The following is a 23,469-nucleotide window of genomic DNA, read 5'->3' as shown; positions in this document are numbered from 1 at the left end:
GGGTGTGTGCTAAGAGTCTGCTTCTGCACCAAAAAATGGCTCCCCCTTTCCATCTAATGCAACTGTGAAATCACCAGAGCAATACGCAATAAATCTCTGCCTGTAATTCCTATTTGCACACAGAGTCATGTTTTCACATTAGGCCCTTTAACGAAATTTCTTTGCCAATTTGAAAGCACACTTACTACTCTTTTTTTTGGCAAGTGATAAACACTTTTACAGACTGACACATTATGAATCCACTTTTCAGATTTTTTAAAAAGCACATGTCCAAACTGCTTTTTCAGACCAGCACCATTTGTAACCTGGGTGACTGCCTACACTCCAGCAAGGGCAACCAGCCTTAGTGATGCTGAATGTATTTGCATTACTGACTGAAACCTCAAACCCCACTCGCTTGTGAATACTGTGCATGATTCCACATGGTAAGCAGCTGGGTGTGTGCTAAGAGTCTGCTTCTGCACCAAAAAATGGCTCCCCCTTTCCATCTAATGCAACTGTGAAATCACCAGAGCAATACGCAATAAATCTCTGCCTGTAATTCCTATTTGCACACAGAGTCATGTTTTCACATTAGGCCCTTTAACGAAATTTCTTTGCCAATTTGAAAGCACACTTACTACTCTTTTTTTTGGCAAGTGATAAACACTTTTACAGACTGACACATTATGAATCCACTTTTCAGATTTTTTAAAAAGCACATGTCCAAACTGCTTTTTCAGACCAGCACCATTTGTAACCTGGGTGACTGCCTACACTCCAGCAAGGGCAACCAGCCTTAGTGATGCTGAATGTATTTGCATTACTGACTGAAACCTCAAACCCCACTCGCTTGTGAATACTGTGCATGATTCCACATGGTAAGCAGCTGGGTGTGTGCTAAGAGTCTGCTTCTGCACCAAAAAATGGCTCCCCCTTTCCATCTAATGCAACTGTGAAATCACCAGAGCAATACGCAATAAATCTCTGCCTGTAATTCCTATTTGCACACAGAGTCATGTTTTCACATTAGTCACAAAACGAAATTTCTTTGCCAATTTGAAAGCACACTTACTGCTCTTTTTTTGGCAAGTGATAAACACTTTTACAGACTGACACATTATGAATCCACTTTTCAGATATTTTAAACAGCACATGTCCAAACTGCTTTTTCAGACCAGCACCATTTGTAACCTGGGTGACTGCCTACACTCCAGCAAGGGCAACCAGCCTTAGTGATGCTGAATGTATTTGCATTACTGACTGAAACCTCAAACCCCACTCGCTTGTGAATACTGTGCATGATTCCACATGGTAAGCAGCTGGGTGTGTGCTAAGAGTCTGCTTCTGCACCAAAAAATGGCTCCCCCTTTCCATCTAATGCAACTGTGAAATCACCAGAGCAATACGCAATAAATCTCTGCCTGTAATTCCTATTTGCACACAGAGTCATGTTTTCACATTAGGCCCTTTAACGAAATTTCTTTGCCAATTTGAAAGCACACTTACTACTCTTTTTTTTGGCAAGTGATAAACACTTTTACAGACTGACACATTATGAATCCACTTTTCAGATTTTTTAAAAAGCACATGTCCAAACTGCTTTTTCAGACCAGCACCATTTGTAACCTGGGTGACTGCCTACACTCCAGCAAGGGCAACCAGCCTTAGTGATGCTGAATGTATTTGCATTACTGACTGAAACCTCAAACCCCACTCGCTTGTGAATACTGTGCATGATTCCACATGGTAAGCAGCTGGGTGTGTGCTAAGAGTCTGCTTCTGCACCAAAAAATGGCTCCCCCTTTCCATCTAATGCAACTGTGAAATCACCAGAGCAATACGCAATAAATCTCTGCCTGTAATTCCTATTTGCACACAGAGTCATGTTTTCACATTAGTCACAAAACGAAATTTCTTTGCCAATTTGAAAGCACACTTACTGCTCTTTTTTTGGCAAGTGATAAACACTTTTACAGACTGACACATTATGAATCCACTTTTCAGATATTTTAAACAGCACATGTCCAAACTGCTTTTTCAGACCAGCACCATTTGTAACCTGGGTGACTGCCTACACTCCAGCAAGGGCAACCAGCCTTAGTGATGCTGAATGTATTTGCATTACTGACTGAAACCTCAAACCCCACTCGCTTGTGAATACTGTGCATGATTCCACATGGTAAGCAGCTGGGTGTGTGCTAAGAGTCTGCTTCTGCACCAAAAAATGCCTCCCCCTTTCCATCTAATGCAACTGTGAAATCACCAGAGCAATACGCAATAAATCTCTGTCTATAATTCCTCTTTGCACACAGAGTCATGTTTTCACATTAGTCACAAAACGAAATTTCTTTGCCAATTTGAAAGCACACTTACTGCTCTTTTTTTTGGCAAGTGATAATCACTTTTACAGACTGACACATTATGAATCCACTTTTCAGATTTTTTAAAAAGCACATGTCCAAACTGCTTTTTCAGACCAGCACCATTTGTAACCTGGGTGACTGCCTACACTCCAGCAAGGGCAACCAGCCTTAGTGATGCGGAATGTATTTGCATTACTGAGTCCAACCTCAAACCCTTAAACTATTATTTTTTTATACCAGTACACCTTAATTTATTGTGAAAACATAGTCCATATTATTTTACATGTTCCTCACATTTAAATTTCTCCCAAAACAGAAAATAATAAACACAACTTCAACAAAAAGAATTGCATTTCTATTATTAATTTCTTAATTTATCATATACATCCCCTCTCAAACTCTAAACTCACCTTTAAAATTAGTTAGTTGTGAAAGAAATGTGGCACTCAAACAGCAGATTATCAGAGCCAGGATCTCTGTTCTTTACACCTCTCTCCTCTCAGCAGAACCAGATAATGGCAAACTTTCACTCTCTTTTTCCACATATATACATGTTAATTTCAAATCTCAGTGCTTCCCCCTTTTTTTCAAATGCAATCACACATTTCTATTGGTTGAAAACCAACCCTTTTCCAAAAGTACCCTTCCCCCAACTTGACTTCTGCCTAGTACCCTTCCCCCAACTTGACTTCTGCCTGCTACCATAGCAACAGCTCATGGAACACTGCTGTGTGGAGTTAGGTCAGAAGTTCGCCAAACAATGTTTCAATTCCACAGAGCAAGAGTGCTTGACTTTTCAAACCTAACAGCAAATCCATAGTACTGTTCTTTGGTAACACATTTTTCTGTACCAATACAAAACATGCTTCTATAAATTTACACATACAGCCTAGTTTTTAGTGTAGAATGGTATGAAACAGCCAATCAGTTCTTTTAAAAAAAAAAAAATATGTATGCCTCCATTTCCAAACTGTCTTTCATTTCTTTTTACCATTCTACTGAAATACACCTCCTGAGTGCATCCAGATCTCCTTTGAAGATGTTCACAGTGTGGATTGTAGGACACAGCTATGTCTTCTGGAGTGAAAAGTTTGCAGAGAAAACAGGTATGGTGAGAGACCTTGCTTTGCCAAATGTAGACATTAAATGGATTGGTCAGAGAGGGTTAAAGTGGCACCAATTGATGCCATTGGTGAAATCCTTCATGCAAAACCAACACCCTGACCTCATAATAGTGCACTGCGGTGGCAATGACCTAGGCACTTTGACTGGGGTAGGTCTGGAAATGCTTATGAAGGACACCTTTGCACAACTGTTTTCACTTTTTCCTAAAACTGCCTTTGTGTTTTCTAACATATGCCAAAGGCAAAAATGGAACTGGTCCAATCATTTCTGTCCACAGATTGACAAAGCAAGAAAGCACGTCAACAAATCTGTTTCTGCTTTCCTCCGTGACTATGGTATGGGTTCCATTTACCACAACAACTTGCGTTACGACATGCAAGACATTTATAGAGGAGATGGTGTGCACTTCAATGATGAAGGGAACAGAGTCTTCCTCTTGAACCTTAGACTCTGCATCGGTACTTACTTGTAGGTACCACTAAAAAATCACTTCATAAACACAACGGCTCTTTTTAGAGCCCCCTAATATCTAAACACTTAAATCTGCATTTCATTTTTTTTTTTATTTTTTTTTTACCGTACGCTTACCGTACGCGTACCCCGCGATTTTTTTAAAAATCAATAAATGTTTTCTTTGTACTTTTCTGTCCTTCTTTGACCCCCTTACAAATGTTAGGGGGTCTGTAACTCTCCTCCTTGCCCCCTTTTCTTGTTATCACTCTTTTTTTTCTGAGTGAAACACACGAAATGGCGGCCGCCGCTTCCTGGTTTCGACCGATTCGAATGTTTACTAAGATCTAAGAGCCAATCAGAATCGCGCTCGCGCACGCCACCGTACGCGTACGGTAAGCGTACCGTAAGCGCACCGTAAGCTGGCTCAGATATATATAATGATTTAAAGGCTATTTTCTCAGAATCTACTGAACAGATTTACACCAAACCTACAAAAGGCACTTCCTTGACCTGAGGACTACCTCTCTGCCAAATTTCTAGTAATTCTGTTCAGCCGTTCGGGCTGTAGCCCTGTCTAAAGGTCCTATGGAAAAATGCATGGGAAAAATGCGTTTTGGGACCCCCCTTTTATCTCAGCCCCCGCTTGACGAATCCCCCCGAGACTTTCAGGGAAGGAGCGGAGCGTAGCGCCCCACCTATTTTGAAAAATTCGCGAGGATTTGTCGACCGGCGCCAAAGTTATTCAAAATAGAATGTTGCGGATTTCCTATGGAAACGTGGTCCTAACTATAACTACCTACTGGCGACCGCCAGTAGGTAATAGATATATATAGATATATAGATATATATATATATATATAGATATATTACCAGCCAAGTTCCATTCTGGGGGCATCTGACCCTGCAGGGCGGCTGCTGTATCAACGGTGATGGAGAACCCGTCATTTCAAACCAAAAAAAAAATAAGTGCAGAGCCCGATTTTGAGATACATTTAAGCATTTATTTTCCGATTGTACTGGCTATATTTAGATCTGGGCGGAGCCTAACTCGGAGCAGGAGCTTGCCTCTGATTGGCTGCTAACTCTTCAAACCAGGAAGTGTCCTCTGATTGGCTGCTAACACTTCAAACCAGGAAGTGTTAGCAGCCATCTTGTGCCTTGCATCGAATGAAAATATAAAACAAAGGTGCCGGGGGCAATTTAATATACCGGAGCTCTGTCTGTGCGAGATACCCCTTTCACGCTCCCTCTGCCCACATCACCAGCTTGCAGCTATGCCTTTAGAAGGCAGTCCGTCGGCTCGCAGCTCTCTACCTTTGTGAGCTAGTACCATGCTGTGCCTCTTTGCGAGCGGACGCGCCACATTTGGCAGAGAGAAAGGTTGTGGTCCAGAAATCACGCTTTTGTTTAAATGGGGTAAATCCGTTCAGTAGTTTTTGAGAAATATCATATTGTACAGATATCGATATTTGAGAATTCTGACATCTGATTGGTTGAGGCGTTACGAGCACGAGCTTGCAGCTCATTGGCTGCGAACTGTTGAGACTAGGAAGTGTTGGCAGCCATTTTGTGATTCAGTTCGTCAGCACATATCTCTCCGTAGTTCTACCTCTGCGAGGCAATACTGAAAATATACCGGAGCTCTGTCAAGTGCGAGATTCCCGTTTCACGCTCCCTCTCCCCACATCACCACTTCGCAGGTATGCCGTTAGAAGCCAGTCCGTCGGCTCGCAGCTCTCTACCTTTGCGAGCTAGTAAGCTGCTGTGCCTCTACCTCGGTGAGCTAGTACGTTGCTGTTCCTTTGGGACGCGTTTCGTCTGTATGTATGTATATGTATATGTGTATGTATGTATGTATGTATATATATGTATCCCTTCATCATATATCTTTATCTCTTGGCTTGCATGTGTCTTCTTCCTACCACAGCTCATAGCATAAGGCAGTGTGCATTTTACTGAGACAAAAATACAGTGCAGTTTCCCAACAAACCGATAGAAGGCACTTGGCTTGACCAGTGATTGGTAGCAGCTAAATATATATGTATATGTATTAGGTTGTCTTTACAAGTATTCCATAGTAATCAAGACACTTATTGGTAGTTGCGATATTTATTCATTACCATATACTAGTATTGTCATATTTACTTATCTTATTCGAATCAAGCATGATTGTTTAGAGTAGCAAAAGTTAATATGTACATTTTTATGTTGAAGCCACACCCCCTCATCTTTGTGAAAGACATTTTAAGCAGTTGCATCTTACTCAAGAGAGACATTTAGTAACAACCCGAGTTATTGAAGCATTGTGACAGACTTGTTAAGCAGCTGCTTTTGACTTGATAGGTATATTTAGTAAAGGTCTGAAGGGCAGCAGTCTATTAAAGACTTCACACAGTTTTTTCTGACCCAGAAAGGACATCTAGGGGCTTATTTATAAGCACCTTGCACTGCCGATGCGTCACTTTTTGTGACGCTCTGGTGACGCAGGAGCCTTCTACATATTTACCATGCAGCACTAAGCCACTTTTTTGGGCTAACTGCTGCCTTGTAAATATAGTTTCCTTTTACATAGTTTTCTGCATTAAAGGGGCGTGCAATGGGGGTAACTGGGAGTGTTGCCAGCAACATCAATGGCTTTTTGACACTGCCTCAGATTTACGAGAAATCATAACTCTTAGGCAGCACCAAAAACACATACCTTTGGTAGGCACAATGAGGAGAAATATTTTTATTTCTCCTCGTTTTTCCTTTTTCTATGTGTGCCGCATTCTGCAGCACACATAGAAAGAGGAAAAAGTCTCTTGTGATTGTTTTTGTGCAGGCGGGTTTTCCTTCCTGCACAAAAATAATCATCCACACAACGCAGGCACCCTTGAACCATGGTGCAAAGGTGCCTGCATTGGCACACTGCACTGCAGCCCATTGTGCACCAGCACAGGGGAAATAGACAGGAATGCGCCATATCTGATATATACGGCGCATTCCTACCCTTTTATTTTGCCGTAGGGCAGCACAGCAGGAAGGCCTGTGTCTCTTTACTACGGTAGAAACTCATAAATGAGGCACCTAGTAATTAATTGAGATAAATGTAGCTATGTGAAAGGCCAGACCAATTGCTTTTGCCAATGCTTGTTTTCTATGAGAGGGTGTTGTTGTACCAGAGGTTGGCCATGTGTGTTGCTGGACTTACTGCTGTCTTCTTTCTTATTAGCACTTTAGAAGTGCAGTAAGTGAATAGCATTTTGTAGTATGTTTGTAGTACTATTGTACTTCAAAACAAGCAACAAAATGCAGTTTGTGCATAGCTCCCAGGCCCTTTTATTTGGTGGAGACATGTAAGTTATACTTTTGGAGAAAATTTGCACTTAGATTTTGTAACTAGCCAAAAAGTAGTAAACTTAATCAAAAGTGTAAATAACTCGAAAATATAAGTTACGTTTGTGAATCAGGGCCTCCGCTACCTACAATTATCCCTTACTGCTTCTCCCCTTATCTTCTCTGAGTGTGTTTGCCTCCTCAACTTGTCTGCGAGTATACATCTAAAACTGCCATATGATCTTAAGATCTGGAGAATGTTTACTGTGTTTCAGTCCCAAACTTCTTTAAATCCTCAATCCTTTACACGAGTTCTCAGAGACTGTCATCGCTTACTCTGCATATGTCATAATATTTTGCAAAAGTTAGGCCCTGTGCTTGCAGTGACCTAACTTCCAAAGTGGAAGAACGAATCCTTCCACTTACTGTCTAAGTTAAAACAATTTACAAGATTTTTTTTTCCTCTTGGAATGTATTATGATTTAGTGAATGGGTCCATATGCACCCTATGAGTTTCAGATGCCAGGTCTATTTAGCCAATATCTTGAAATAAATTGTATCCTTAATGTCTTTTACTTCACATGTCTCCGGATGTTCAAAATCTATATGTTGTAATGTCTAGCATGGTTTTCAAATGCCACCATAAACTTAATCTATGAGATTCATATTTCTCTGAGACATCATCCACTTTTTAAAATCTGAATCAATACATAAGGCTTGAATCTTTCTGATATCTCTATGATACTTCAAAATTAGCAATCATATTATGGTTAATATGATGTATTCATGTCCTCAGTGGCAGCTCCTACTGCCTCTGAATTGATCTGTGCTGATTTCACTGTTGCAGCTGGGGTTATTTGATTATCCACTGAATCAGTCTTTACTGGCTTATTTCCATCATCTGTCTGCCTAAACAGTGAACTGATTTGACACAGAAATTCAACCTAAATCTCTGACAGTAGTAAGAACGTTCGGCCATGCACTGGCTGTCAATGGTTCTAAATAAAGTGTAGATTCTACAACTGAGTCTAAAACTTGGATTTAAGCTGATTTTGCAACATTTGTGGGAAAACATGCTTCCGGGCTGAAATAAATGGTTCAATACCAACTGTAAAGGAGTGTTGTGGGCTGCTGCATTATCTTCATTCATACTCAACATTGTAAGGTGAACAATTGATTTGGATACATTAATGGGCACAGGTGGCACAATGGGTGAACTCCAAGAGAGGACAGCTGCTGCACTAAATGTGCATTAGATTTAAATATGGTATCAGCTTTAAGGTGGGACTAGCTGAGCATATTGCACCTGAGATCCTCATACAAGTCTCAGCAGAAGATGTATTTTGTCTTGGTTTCTACCAATGACTAGAAAAGTCTACCTAATATTCTTGACATCTTTATCACAACTCCTACCATTTCAGTTCTAGGAACCTCAGTATGACCTTTCCTTACATTATCTTGATAACCATCTCTCATAGTGTCATCCACTCTAATATTAGAGATTCTCTTTGGTTTTCACTATGCCCTTCAGAAAGATCTGCTGAGAAACTTAGAAAACCTCCCACCCAACCTTTCAATTAACATATTTTTCTGACTTTCAATGTGATCTTGCCAGTTCCATGGTAAAGCAACTTTTTTGTGAATTTCTCTCCCAAGCTTGTCAACACCCCCAACCCTCCCTTTCCTAAAGATTAGATAACAAAGGCCTACACCTCAGATGTGCAGCACTTTAATTCCTCTTTGGTATAGACAGTGCTGGAAGAGTTACTCTGACAAGCGGGCATTAGGACATAATCAAATGCCAATACAAAGTCTGATGAAAGGGGAATAATGCTTGTGACAACTGCTATACTCTCCCTGCAATCCAAAGACAATAGCTGCATACATGACCCACCTGAACCCTTGTTGTCATCTAGGTCCGTGATCCTTCCAAAAATACTACTAAGACCGCACCTGATCTCTGCATGTGGCTTCAGAGCACAGCTGCAATGCAACAGGTCTCCTGCCTCTGGATCACATCTAAAAGGGCCAGGCTCATAAGTTCTAGACCAGTTCTAGAGTCACACTCCAATGGTTCTTTTTTGCAGCATGAAAGAGTAAGGGGGAGAAAAGTCCTTAGGAACAGTAAATTAGCCAATAATTCTCTTGGATACATAATAACTCACCGGCAACTATTTAAGGTTAGTTAGTTTATTACAAAGACTAGACATAATGACACCTCAACCCGAGGGTGTAGAAATACAAAGGAATTAGCATGAAGCCAAATCTGCACATCTAATTTAGACGGTGCAGCATAAACAAACCTATTAATTCAAGAAGTAGGATACAGAAGATCAGGAAGCATGAGTCCTAATTTCCATGTATCAAGGGTTGAAAAGTGAAAAGCATTAATTCAATCCCTACTTTTGCACTACGATGACTTCCCTTATCCAGGTATTTCAGATGGGAATGAAAAAAGTTGTCATTGCATGGAGTCTTCCTAAGAAGCCCCTCTACCATCAATGGGGCAAGTAGCATAAAGCCACCATCACAAAGAAAGAGCTTGGTCTAGGTTCTTCCTCTGAAGCCAAGAAATAAGTGGGCGCTTTCCTTAGTTCCAACAATCAGTTATCCACAGCTAGTATTCCCACAGTGCACCTTTGTCACGCCATCAGCTCTGGGTACAGTCCTGGATGTACTCTCCCATGATGTTGTCCCTGGACCTTTCTTGCAACAATTTGTCCTTAGATCCCAGGTCTTCCTATGTGTGGATCGTAACATCATTCCTTTATCGACCGAAGTCGCTTGATTGTCACTTCTTCCTGATTTGTCTAGCTAGTAAAACAAAGACATTATTCTACCTAGGGAGCGCTTCTTCACCTGCAATACAAAAACGTGAGAAGAAACAGATTCCACAGCACACATGAAATCCACCTGTTAATTCTAAAGCGAGAGTTTTCAGGGACTTACATTTCAGGCCTACGACTTTAGCTAACATCAGAATACAACATGTAAGCCTACGAACTTACATAAACATTTATGCAATTTCAACCAAAGAATTTATATACGTCGAAACATCATAATTAACAAACACATTTAGCACGTAAGAAATTGTCAGTTGCACAACACAAGTTCTTCATGTTAACGTGTCTTCTAGTTACATTCATTTTCTACATTAATTCTCCACACACTTGTCAATAGCCTAAAATACGTCATGTATTCATGTTAATACATTTCACAACTCTAGCACTTCATGTTAATACAGTGGATGATTATATGCTGGTGCTCACTACACATGATTATGATGCACCCCTACAAATGAAATGAGATTTCCACTCCATCACATCCATTCCTTGGCACTAACTGCAGCCAAACCCGTGCTGTGACTATTGAAGTTGCATTTTCCCCAACACTGCCCCTGAAGTGTGGCTTTACATCTCCATTCTGAATCATTACAAAACAGGGCTGCAGCTGATGTGATGTAGCATGGGTTAGAAACACTGTGTCCTGGACTCTTGATTAGCTTTCTGGTACTGTGTTGAATTCAGTTTACATTAAGGATCTTGGGTTAGAAGGAACTCTAGCATGCAGGCCCTCGGTCTTACAGGCAAGTCACCAGACAAAAACAGATTTGATTCATGTTATTGAGGGCTAAAATTAATTGAAGTGTATGCTACAACTTATCTGAATTGTGCAAGTTCCCAATGTAGGATGTATGAATGCACAAATATTCATTTGCCTGATACTCATCACCAATGAAAAAGATAAGAGTTGGTATTTAAGAAAAAAATTAACACAAATAAAAACTAATACTGACCTTGGGTTTTATTTGTTTTTTAATTTTCCTGATTAGCGGTGTTGTCAGAGCAAAACAAAGCTAAGAAAATGAAAACCTTGGGTCAGAATGGCACCACTTCATCTCCCCTTGTAGCAGCTCAAGATCCTTCTCCTCAGGCTTCTTCCTCACTGATTGGTAAGTGACAATCCTATGGTGTAGCAAATTTGTTCTTTCTGTATTTTTCACCTTTTTTATGGATTACTTTTTGCTTGCAGTATCAGTGTGTGTATTGTGACACTGAAATTCAGTGACACTGTGTGTTTGCTTCAGCCCTATAAATATAGGATCAAACTGTTACATCCATTTAGCTATTTACCTTTCCAAGGTAAGTGGTTTTATTTTTAACAATCCCGTCGTCTGATGACTTCCACTCTCCCCACCCTGCCCCGCCCCACCCCACTACTCTTACTTGCGCTGGCGGCACCTGAGGCCGAATACTGACCAGGCCCTATGATAAAGGTCTTTTGGGCACTGGGTAGGGGGCCCCACAGGACCTAAGGTCCTTGCACAGGCCTGCCGCGTCTCAGAGTGCTCAGGATGGGCTGCACAGGTCAGAGCTCCAGCTGGTGCAGTGGTGCAAGCCCATGGCGGTGAGCTCCGTTCTCCGGGTCACCATGTTGCAAAGTACCACAGTCCCACAGTCACAGGGAATGCTCCTCGGCAGGACTCGGTTAAGAAGCTCTGAACATGCCATGGGTCAGAGCTCCTGGTTGGGGTTCCCCAGGACCTAAGGCCCATGCACCTGTCCTCAGTGGCTCCCAAGGAGGACTCCCCTGTCTCACTGGCTAAAGCACTTCAGACTGGGACAGTGCCACAGCTGTTAACCCAGGACATTTTCCAACCCTGTCACAAAGTGACGGGACAGGGTCCTGCATGGCCAGAGAGGGCTCCCCTGCTGCACCACAATACGAAGCTCAACCGAGCCCTGTTGAAGCTCCAACTGCACCAGCGGTGCAAGCCCCCCCCCTCCATTCTCCAGCCTGCAGTGTCGCAAAGTTACCTGGATGAGGTCCCCCGGACATGGAGAGAATTCCCCTACTTCCCCAGTTTAATGAGCTGTGACCGGGCCCTTGGTCAGAGCTCCAGCTGGCCTGGCATGAGAGCCCTCGGGCCTGGGGTCCAAGTACTGAACCACCATGTCTCAGAGTGCCTGGGAAGGTTCTCTCCACTTAGCCAGCTTAAGGAACTTTGACTTGGCCTTGGGCTAAAGTTCCAGCTGGCCTAGACTGAGGGCGCCTGTGACCTGGGGTCCATGCACCAGACCACCATGTCTCAGTAGGTCCAGTTTGGGCTTCTACAGGCGATGAGAGCTTTGCTGGCTCGAGTGGCAATTTTTTCCATCGCCTTCTCTGCTTTCAATCTCCTGAAAGAACAATTGAATTCTTTACACCAATGACAGGATCAAATGTGTGCATTAATATGGGTATTACAAACATTCAAAATACACAAAGAGCCATGGCAGCTCATAAACAAGCCAGCCTTCTTTCTCAATTATAGTCGTACATCAAGACAGATAATGAGCCTTGATAGGGGCATGAAACCATTTTCTCTCAATTGAACATACAGAGTACTCCTTTTCTGTTGCTGAAGAGCCATATCTTATCTGACTCTTGTATTGAGTATTATCCTTGCCAAACACTGTTTTTAATTAGTATAATTGTCAGAAATATACATCTCTTGCATTATATGGAACCATGCACAGTGCTTCTTACAACACATCTGGAATTTTCCTTTTCAGTATAATTGTTGGACAGAAGTCATTGCAATCCCTTGGAGCTCAGCCTTGCTTCTAAATGCCAGACGTCATATATTTTCCAAGTTTGCCTGTATCTTTTGCGCAATTCTTATGCAACTACAATCTATTGATTTATGTCTGTAAATATGGATCATGATCTGCCCTCAATGCATGCATACTTTATAAGTAGATGTTTAAGGGCTCACTAATTCACCCGTCCAATTGATGCCGAATAACTTTACTGCGTAAGTCTAATTCACACTATAAAACATTCAACCGTTTGTTTGTTCTGATTCCCCAAATTGGTTCTGTGGGAATGCAGTGTATGTAAAATATACCACAATGATTTAGGTAAGGAAAATTGTACATATACCATAAATATTAAGTTAATTTGTATTATTTTACCTTAATCCCACAACTTTCCCATTCAGCCTTCTTTCTGTCTCAGATTTATAAGATGCCTGCCGAATTTCCACTCACCTGTAATCAGCACTACTCACGCCGTTACATAGAGCAATTTGCCCATAACCCAACCATCCATTGTGCTCTGCGCCTTACATCTCCATGATGCCCACCGTTATTCTATTTGCCCTTGACTAGCATTGGTTACGCCATCACGCAGAACACATTTCACTCATGTGCAGCCCTCATTTGGATAACGTCCGCGTACAGGCTTCTGACACTGCTGTCTGATTCCCGTAGATGGACTGTTGCAGATCGCCCTTCCTTCATTGATCAATCACGTTAAGTCAGTAGCTTCTCCTGAGCACTCACACTGGTTCCAGATGCTCCAGTTTAGTCATTTAACACCGTGGCACATTTCTTTCAGCATTGCCGCCCTCCCCTGCCACAGGAGTGCTTTCAACACGCAACCTGGTTATTTTTCAAAACGATCCTTGCTTATTGCAAAGCCTCTCTGTAAGTGACGCTACCTTTCCTATCGGGCATGACAATTTAATTATGTGCGACTGCCTGGACGTGCCTCATTCGCCCTCCTTCCATTTTTAGGTCTTGCCTAGCGTTGCGGCGCATGCACTGCTCGCTATGCGAGGCATGCAGTATACACTATACCGTCTACTCTCTGCCCATATTTTTGATTTGGCCTGTGTCGTAAATGCTGCCTTCTGATTGTTTGTAAACTTGTTAGTACCTCCTTATGATGGCCATGTCATCATTCGTGTCCTTGCATGGCTACTGGCGCTTTTACTGCAGACTACTTACTTCCCGGTGGCACCCCCCTCCCGCATTCCTATGCCTTCTCCTCCCCCCTTCCGTGCCTTGTCACCCACAAGCATGCCCGCATTAATCCCGCATACATTCTCACATTAAACATCACAGACTGACCCGAGCCCCCGTCACCCTGTACGAGCGGAAGGAAGGGGAGGAGGGGGGGTGGCGGTGGGACAGAGGAGCAGCCCTGCATTGGGAAGAGAGTGTCAGCAGCTGCCGAGCCCAAGACACCAAGGTACAGGGGATTGGTGGACTCCACAGTGTTTTTTAACAACGCACTAAAGTTTTCAGTATTTGAAACTCTGCACCAAGTACTAGTCGGGTGGCACAGGCACTATATTGGTGGCACACAATTTTAGTTTGTATGATTTAATAGCCTCAATTACATGAAAACGTTTGGATAGCTAATAGTGCCAAACGAGCAACCCGAGCAGAACTATTTGCCTTCCTGATGGACAAGAAGTACAACTTCAATTGTGCAAAGTGGCCTTATGAGTACTCATGTGCGTGTCAGTTGGCAGAGCGAGAGGGCAGCTGCGGCAAAACAGCAGCATCAGCACCGTAGACTCCATCAGCATCTCTCTTCTGCGTTTTGCATCACTACCTACAACACGGGAGAGAAAAAGGCATTCGCCATGCTGGACAACTCAGTCAAGGAGCGTGAGGCTATGCAGCTGATGGTCGAGGCCGACAAGAGAGTCAAGAACTCGCAGTCCTTCATGCGAGGACTCTTCAGGTGAGGGGTGGGTCATAGTCGGGGGAGCATCTTTAGGTATACAGAAAATAGAGAGATCCCTACTTCCAGCTGGGCTCCGCTTACTGTAGCGCAAGTGGATAGAGTGCGCTGCAGCCATCATCGTGCTGAGTGCTCCGTTGCCACCATTGTCCCCTCCCCCTTCTTCCTTACCTTTCCTTTCTACGCACCCCTCACATCTCCTATATGTCTTTTTCTGCCAGTCATCACACAAACTGTCTTTCAAAACGCTCTGACATTGTGTATTCAGGCTTACTTCAAGGCCCTCACCCTATTGGACCTACCTTCATCAGAAAATAATATTTCCAGCACTCCTCACAAGTTCTTTACATGCTTTTTCATACAGATACACAATTATTTCTTCACGCGTACTTTATCCACATGAATTCCCTTAAAAGCAGCCAGCCACACCTACCCTACTCACACTCACACATTACTATGCAGATGACCTGTAAGCATAACATTTTGCAGGGTGATAGTAAGTATGTGGTCTTGGGTAACCCTGGGCGGACAACTAGGCTACGCTCGCGAAGTTTGCATAGTTTATGCTACTTCACGCTACGCAATTTGCAGGTAGCACAGTGCAAAATCGCGTAGCGTAGTGTAGTTGGAATTTTTTGCTCGCTCGTGGTCCTCAACGTCAAGTTGGCGACCGCGAGCGAGCAAAATTACATCCCGGCGAGACTTTTTCTTCTTTCGCGATCAGCAACATCAAGTTGCCGATCGCGAGCGTGGAAAATAAACCTCCCGGCGAGATTCTCAACGCGGGGAGGTCAGGTGTCTCAATGCGAGTGGTCGTGTATGCTCACAACCGCTCGCAATGAGAAACTACCAGTCAGTGTTGAGAAAGCTGCCACTCGAGTAAAAATCTACTCGAGCGGCAGAAAACGACCGCTTGTACTGTGCAAGATGCCGTTTGCAATGATTGCACAGTGCGGACAAGCATCCGGCACTGTGCAATCATTGCGAACAGCGCACTACGCAGTTCGCTTAGTGCTACGCGTATCTCGCGTAGTGCGAAGTGCACTTTGCGTGCTACTCGTAGCGCTACTACGCGAAGTACGCCCAGGGCTAGTCTTGGGCATGCTATTCTGTAGTGTTAGTCTGTATGTTACATAAGAGGACAGCATTTCATAAAGTATCACTAAATATGTGGCGTGGACCCATGCTATTTCTTAGTAGTACCTTGTATGTGGTGTGGTGGCATGCCTTTCTAGAAAGTGTTACTTTTCATGTGATGTGGGTGGGGCAAACTGTCCCACAGACCGCTACTTTGTAAGTGGGATGGGGCATGTATTTCTATAGTGCTAGGTTGTTTTGTGACATGGTAGCATTCTGTTCTGCAGAGCATTAATTTGTATGTGATATGGAGGTCATTCTCTTCATTTCCCCACATGTCGATTGTGTGGTATCTAATTTTGATGTATAGTTTAATCCACTTTCATGTTCATGAAGAAGTGCGTGTTCTGTGACCATCCTCGCCTACCACCACCACGTAAATGTGCCCTAGAACAAGTGTTTTTGAATCATGAGGTTACTTTTGGTTGCCTCGTAAAAAAAGTTGAAAAAATATAATTCACATAAAAGTATTGTTATACAGATGTTATTCAATGTTTGGAAAGTTCAGTTGGCAACTCTACAATTCCAATCATCTTCCAAAGAGCACAAGGGTTTGTGTACTGGTATTAATACTTTTATTCTTATCTTAAATTCTTTTTTGCCACACCACTCTGGTGCCTGGACGTGCACTTTTTAAGTTCAAGTTTTATTCTGACCAGGCCCCATTATTTCTCAGTTGTAGTTAATGTGCCTATGACGTGTTAGTACCTCAAATTAGCAGTGTCAGTCTGGCGCAAGAGTACTTTATTTCCTCAAGAAATCACTCCGACAGCTAATATTGCATTGTTGTTTTGCACCTTTTGGAACAACCGTATAGAATGACGTTTTACCTTTTCCTGGGGTAGTACTTCTGGTACACTGCACGCTAGTGTTGCTGTATCCTTGATTTGTGGGAGTTTTGTTGATTAAAACGTGCAATCTGGGAGTTGAATGCATACCTGGTGAGTCACACATTTTGGTGCTTACTTTCCCTCCATGTTAAAGAACAGTAGATGTTTCAGCACCTAAGCTAATGTGCTGCATAGCTAAATACATAGAAGGTCACAAAGGCGAGACCGTTTGCATTGCAAATGCTTGTTAATTTCAACTTCTAACACCGGATGATTTATGACCCTAGCCATAAGTGCATTCATTTCTTATGGCAGCACCAGGTTTGTGGCACTTTTTCTAATTGAATCTAACTACCTTGCTTTAATTATTCGCCTTAATTCCTACAGTCTCAGCTCATCATCCCAACTAGGATTGATGTTAGGTCAGTGTTTTTGATTGTTCATTACCACCATTCTGTCAGTCTGTACTCCCTCTAGAAAATTGTTTTAAGCCACATTAAATTGATATACTCATTCTCAGGACACCATCTGTTTATCAATTTGATTCATGTACGTGCATGGTATGAAAGAACACCGCCTTCAACCACTGACTAGGATTATAATTACATTCTCAATTCTTCCCTGTTTTTCTTCCTTTCTTTTCATTCCTGCCTTTTCTTTCTTACAAACATTTTTAAGTCTCAGGTATACAAATAAAGTCCTGATGATTATCCCCAAACTAATAAGTGAGATTGAAACGCCATCGACATACAGTACCATGACTATCGCAAATACCGTTGTTTTATAAGTTTATAGCATTGGGACTTGAAAGAAAATGTGACAGAATCTGCTTAACATTGTTACAAGTCACTCTAAAAAATGACTGAGTATCTTCTCAGTAGCTTTTTGTCTTTTGTTTGCCACTTTTTTTTATGTGTTATGTGATGGAATAAATACATTTAATTTTCCAATTTAAAAGCTCTTGTGACAGAGAACGTATTTATTTTCTATGTCCATTGTTCTGTGAAAATTCATACTAAGGAACCACCTGTTCCTCTATAAACATTTCATACTCACGGTCTTTATATATATCATGTGCTCCCTTGTCCTTGAAACCACCTCTAAATTCCTTGCAGCACCTGCTTCATTTATTCCCTCTTATCACATACTTCTTTTTTTCAGTTTAAAGAGGATTTTATTGAAGAACGAAAGAAGTTGCAATACGATAATAATATACACTTGTGATAAAAAATATACTGTAAAACATTTCAGAACAATAGAAGAAGTAAAGAGAGAAAGAGAAAGAAGAAAAGAAGGAAAGAAAAAGGGATATCATCAAAAACATATTACAACAATATATTAAATAAGTGGCAGTATAAGGAACAAATATGATTTCATAATACAGGAATTAGTATTTAACAAGAGATAGAACAAATTGGCAAAGTTACATACATTAATACTATCAGAATTATTAATAAAAACAAGAACATCAAGGAGGTTTAGGTACTTCCTCCCTGCAGGGGTTATGTAAGGGAATGGATTGGGCAGACAAATTTAGAAAAGAAGTAATGGGTAGCCATAATAAGTCCCTTTTAATCGCAAGGGAAATAGGGTGGACATATGCTCTATCTAGCCTATGATTATAACAAACCCCATACCACCATGCTTGGTAGGAAATAAGGGAGGTATCCTTCCAAGCTTTCGTGATTTGTTGAAACGCCACAGCAAGAAGGAGATCAACAATGGAGGTATCAGTGTTGGAGGAGGACCACATTTGTGAGAGACTCCCAAGAAAAATATGAGAAAAAGAAAAGGGGAAATTGGTAGAAAAAATGGAATTAATTTGTTGCCAAACTCTGCCCCAAAAAAGGTGAACAGCAGGGCAAGTAAACAACATGTGTTTAAGATCAGCCACTAAAGCCGAACAGGACCAACAGATGGACGGGATAGAGGGGTCAATGTGGTGTAGTTTGGATGGGGTAATTAAAAGTCGATTGTATATAAAAAATAGCGTTTGGGTTGTATTTGCCGCTCTAGACGATTTCCTTATTTTGTTCCAAATGTTATCCCAAGTAGTAAGAGGAAAACAATCCTCTAAATCTGATTCCCAAGCACATTCCACAGCAGATTTCACTCGATTAGCAGACGAATCTCGCAATTTTTTGTAAATTTGAGAAGCAGATGGAGAGGAAAGCAAAAATGGTAAGGAAATGAGAGAGGAATTATATTGAATGGAAGTATCCGTAAGAGCATCAAAAGTAGCTTGAGCCGCCGATTTTAATAGAATATATTTAGGATAAGAAGAGAGAGGGAGAGAGAAACGATCCTGAAGAACAGAAAAGGGGATAAAAGAACCGTCATGAAAGAGTTGATGAGTCCATTTAAGACCTAGAGATAGCCAATCATTCCAAAAGATAGATCTATTTTTAATCTTGATAAGAGAGTTATACCAAATAGGGGATTGTAAAAAACGAGCACGGTCATCCAGGTTATGTAAAGTAATAGGTTGAAAAGTCTTGCAAACATGTTGAAGAATAGGGAGAGAAAATTTCTTTAGAGCTTGTGACAATGAAACAAATTCTTCAAACGTAAAGGGCTGAAAAAAGGAAGTCTCAACCTCTACCCACAGAGGGCAAGAAGAGGGGTCAGGAGTATGATCAGAAATAAAAAAAGCAGAATGAGTAAGAAAAAAGGAAGTATGATACGACGAAAAATCAGGAAAATTGACACCACCTAAGTGTTTAGGAGATTTAAGTCTAGAGAAAGACATTCTGGCAGTTTTGTTTTGCCACAAAAATTTAGATAATACGGAATAGATATTCTTGTAATAAAACTTAGGAATGTGAACTGGAAGATTCGACAAGAGAAATAAGACTAAAGGTACCAACATCATCTTGATAGAGTCTAATCTACCCCACCAAGATAAGAACAAAGGATGCCATTGTTTCGTAGAGGCAGTAAGAGCAGTTAGTAAATTTTTAAAGTTCAAAGCCACTGTGTCCTTAATAGAAGATGTAAACCAGAGACCAAGATATTTGATTTTGTTCGGGCTCCAGTTAAAGGAAGAAGTTAAGAAATCGGCATGAAAACAGAATTTATTAAGAGGAAGGATTTCGCACTTGTCTACATTAAGCTTATAGCCAGACACTGATGCATAATTCGAGACTTCTGATAAAAATGCCGGGAGAGAAGTATGGGGATTCGAAAGAAATAACAAAATATCATCTGCGTATGCAGAGATCTTTAACTGTGTAGAACCATAAGGGAAACCAGAAATATCCGCGTTCATACGAATTTTAGTTAAAAAGGGTTCTAATGCTAATATAAATAGGAGCGGAGACAGCGGACAACCCTGTCGAACCCCACGAAGAAGAGGAAAGGAAGAGGAAACAAGGCCATTGGCTAGAATAAAGGACCTAGGGGAAGAATAAAGCATTGAGACATAAGAAAGAAACTTAGGGCCGAAACCAAACCAAGAAAGGGAGGAAAAAATAAATTGCCAATTGACTCTATCAAAAGCTTTCTCAGCGTCCAATGCAATCGCTGCCAATGACGACTTATAAGAATGAGATTTACTTAAAACATTAAAGAAAAGACGGGTATTGTCAGATAAGTGACGTCCCTTGATAAATGCACATTGTTCTTTGGCGATTAATTTTGGAAGAATTTTTTCTAAACGAAGTGCAAGGATCTTGGCAAAAATTTTGTAATCTAAATTAATTAAGGAAATGGGCCTATAATTCTTACAAAAGGTGTGATCTTTACCATCTTTGGGGAGAAGACAAATAAGGGCCTCCTGAAAGGTACCTTCAGATTTTTGGGATGTTATAAAGGATGAGAATAGTTGGTGAATTCTAGGAAGAAGTAAGGAGGAGAAATGGGAATAAAATTCTATAGTAAACCCATCAGGGCCAGGGGCTTTACCCCTCTTTAGAACTTGAATAGCCTCCAGAATATCTTTTTGAGTAATGTCAGCCTCTAAAAGGGAGAAATCAACCTCTGAGGAGGAAGGTGGGGCAATGGAAGATAAATAACGAGTAATTTCAGATACGACCAGAGAGGATTCCGGAGTATATAAACGCTGATAAAAATCCGTAAATTCAGCCAAAATATCTTCGTCTTTATGAACCACAACATTAGAGGAGGTAACAATGGATTCAATTTGAGTACGTTCCTTCCTGACTTTGAGGTATCTAGCTAAAAGATTACCGGCTTTATTTTGGGCAGTGTAATACTTAGCACTAGACTTAAGTAAAAATAAATTGGCAGAATCAGTAGAAATTTTATTAAAGGAGAGTTTAGCCTTAATAAGATTATCTAGGTCGGATTGTTTCTTAGAGAGGTAAAAGGAGTGTTCTAATTGTTTGATTTGTGTGTTAAGTAACTGAGTCGATTGAGAGGCTTTACGACGTTTACGGGCAACAAATGTAATAATGAAGTCTCTAGAGGCGGCTTTAAATGTATCCCAAATAAGGGAAGGGGTTAACTGAGGCGAGTCATTGTCTACAAAAAATTAAGAGGCAAAATCCATAAAAGCTGGTGTAAATTGTGGGTCCAGTAAAAGAGAGTTATTAAACCTCCATCTCCTAGTGCCTTTCACGGGGGGGAGTAATTCTAGACTTAAGGAGACTGGAGCATGATCAGAGATTAAGATAGAACCTATGTCTGAATGAGTAATAAGCTGAGTGAGGGCTTTGGAAATGAAAATATAATCTAACCGGGACTGGGAGGAGTGAGGAGGTGAGTAAAAGGTGTACTCTCTAAGAGTAGGGTGGCAAAGCCTCCACAAATCAACAAGGGCTCTTTGGGAAATAGTGGAGGTAAACAAAGAATGCATGTGGGAGGGGGAGAACCTAGAATCAGATCTTCTGTCCAAAAAGGGGTCTATAACCATATTACAGTCACCACCCAAAATCAGATAATCATCAGTGACTTGCATGAGCAAGGAAAGAATATGGGGCCAAAAGACTTTATCTGAAACAGTGGGAGCATAAATATTGATAATAGTCAGAGGAATTTTATTAATCAACAGAGAAACTGCTACCCACCTACCATCTGCATCATTATCTTGATTGACAAGCTGAACATCTAACTTCTTATGGCATAGAATGGCGACACCATTGCGCTTCCCAGACCCAGGAGAGGCAAAAACATGACCAACCCAATTACGACGCAATTTAGGAATTTCAATATCTTTAACATGAATTTCTTGTAATAAAACAATATCCCCTTTTAAATTTGCTACATGAGATAAAACTCTTTGGCGTTTAATAGGTGACCCAAGACCTTTAACATTCCAGGATAAAATATTCAAAGTCATTCACAGATAAGGAAGAAAATGTAAATAAAAGGAAAACAGAAAAGCATAAGTAGAGAAAAACTGGATAGTAATCCTTACATTAGTAAGAGAAGGAAAAACAAAGCATTGCAGGGAGAAGAGATAATATCAAGTACAAGAAAGAAAAACAGATACATTATTTAATAAATACGACCAAGGAACCACCATAAACACATTATACTGAAAAGGGAAGAAAATCAAAGAGTACAGAGAGAAAACGAGAATGAAATAGGAATCAACAAATAAGAAAAAGGGGTAAAAAATAGGTTGAAGGAACTGGATAAAGAGAAAGAGAGAAAGAGAGAAAGAGAAAGAAAAGAGCAGTAGGTAAGAGTAAAAGGAAAAAGAATGAAGCAATGGTAATGAAAAAAGAAATAAGGAGCAAGAGAAGAGAATAGAATAAAGAGAAGAGAGTGACAAAGCAAAAACAACCAATTCCATAAACATAAGAACACAATGGCAAAAGACATACCACAGGAGAACAAGAAAGGATGAGGGTGTTGGAACCACATCAGGGAAATGGAACGCCGAACGGGAAACCACAGGGCAACAACGGCAGGGAGGACGTCATCCAGGAAAATTGAAGAGGATAACAAACAGGGGCCCAAATATCCAAAACTAAGGGGAAAAAGACAAAATACAAATGTTAACAATGTGGAACAACAAAACCATATATAGTAAAACAGCAAACATTCTACATGAGGGAAACAAAACAGTTAGAATCTGGAAACATCCATAGATTCATGACGACAAGTAGTCAAAAATTGTTGGAGAACAGCCGGGTCTTCATAAGAAACAGTCTTGTTATTATATGTCACTTTAAAAAGGCATGGATGAAAAAGGCCATATCTCGCATTAATACTTCGAAGAGCAGGTCTCATTTCCAGGAACTTTTTCCGACGATCTGCAGTCACTTTGGCATAGTCCTGAGTAAAAAATAGATTGGAGCCATGCCAAGAGATCTTTCCTTTTTGTTTGGCAGCTTGGAGTACTTTGAGCAGGTCCGTATATTCCAGAAAATATAAGATAGTACCTCTAGGTCTCGCTGAGGAGGAGGAAGAAGCAGACAACCGGCCCAAACGATGAGCGCGTTGAATGTTCAAAGGAGGAGATTCAGGAAGACCAAGAAGAGACGGTAAGAATGACTGGAAAAATGAAATTGGATTGGAACCTTCAAGGCCTTCAACCAGACCATAAATACGCAGGTTGTTGCGCCTGTTGCGATTTTCCAATTGTTCGACTTGTTGTTTAAGACGATCAATTTCTGTATGTAAAATGGGTACCTGATGTATGGTATCCTCGGACGCGTCAACTCTTTGTTCAAGGGCCACAACTCTCTGGATGGTGTGAGACCAGTTGTCCTCAAGGCTTTGTAAGCGCGAATTAGTTTCTTCCATATAAGGCTTCAGAGCACGAATTTCATCAAGGA

At 41.2% G+C, this 23,469-nt stretch overlaps 1 protein-coding gene across 3 annotated transcripts in view; it reads left to right on the top strand.

The window, feature by feature from the left end:
- Positions 1 to 23,469, top strand: part of LOC146854122 (E3 ubiquitin-protein ligase TRIM39-like) — a 387,595-nt gene that overhangs the window by 223,251 nt on the left and 140,875 nt on the right. For all 3 annotated transcript variants that reach the window (XM_085650514.1, XM_085650513.1, XM_085650512.1), the window contains exon 5: positions 11,071 to 11,190. In XM_085650514.1, the coding sequence (XP_085506640.1) occupies positions 11,071 to 11,190 (120 nt within the window). The remainder of the gene's footprint in view (positions 1 to 11,070; positions 11,191 to 23,469) is intronic.

This window comes from Triturus cristatus, chromosome 4_1 (genome assembly GCF_964204655.1).
Source record: "Triturus cristatus chromosome 4_1, aTriCri1.1, whole genome shotgun sequence".
In the NCBI taxonomy this organism is placed as follows: domain Eukaryota; kingdom Metazoa; phylum Chordata; class Amphibia; order Caudata; family Salamandridae; genus Triturus; species Triturus cristatus.
The sequence above is the reverse complement of the archived record's forward strand: the minus strand, read 5'-3'. Positions and strand labels throughout refer to the sequence as shown.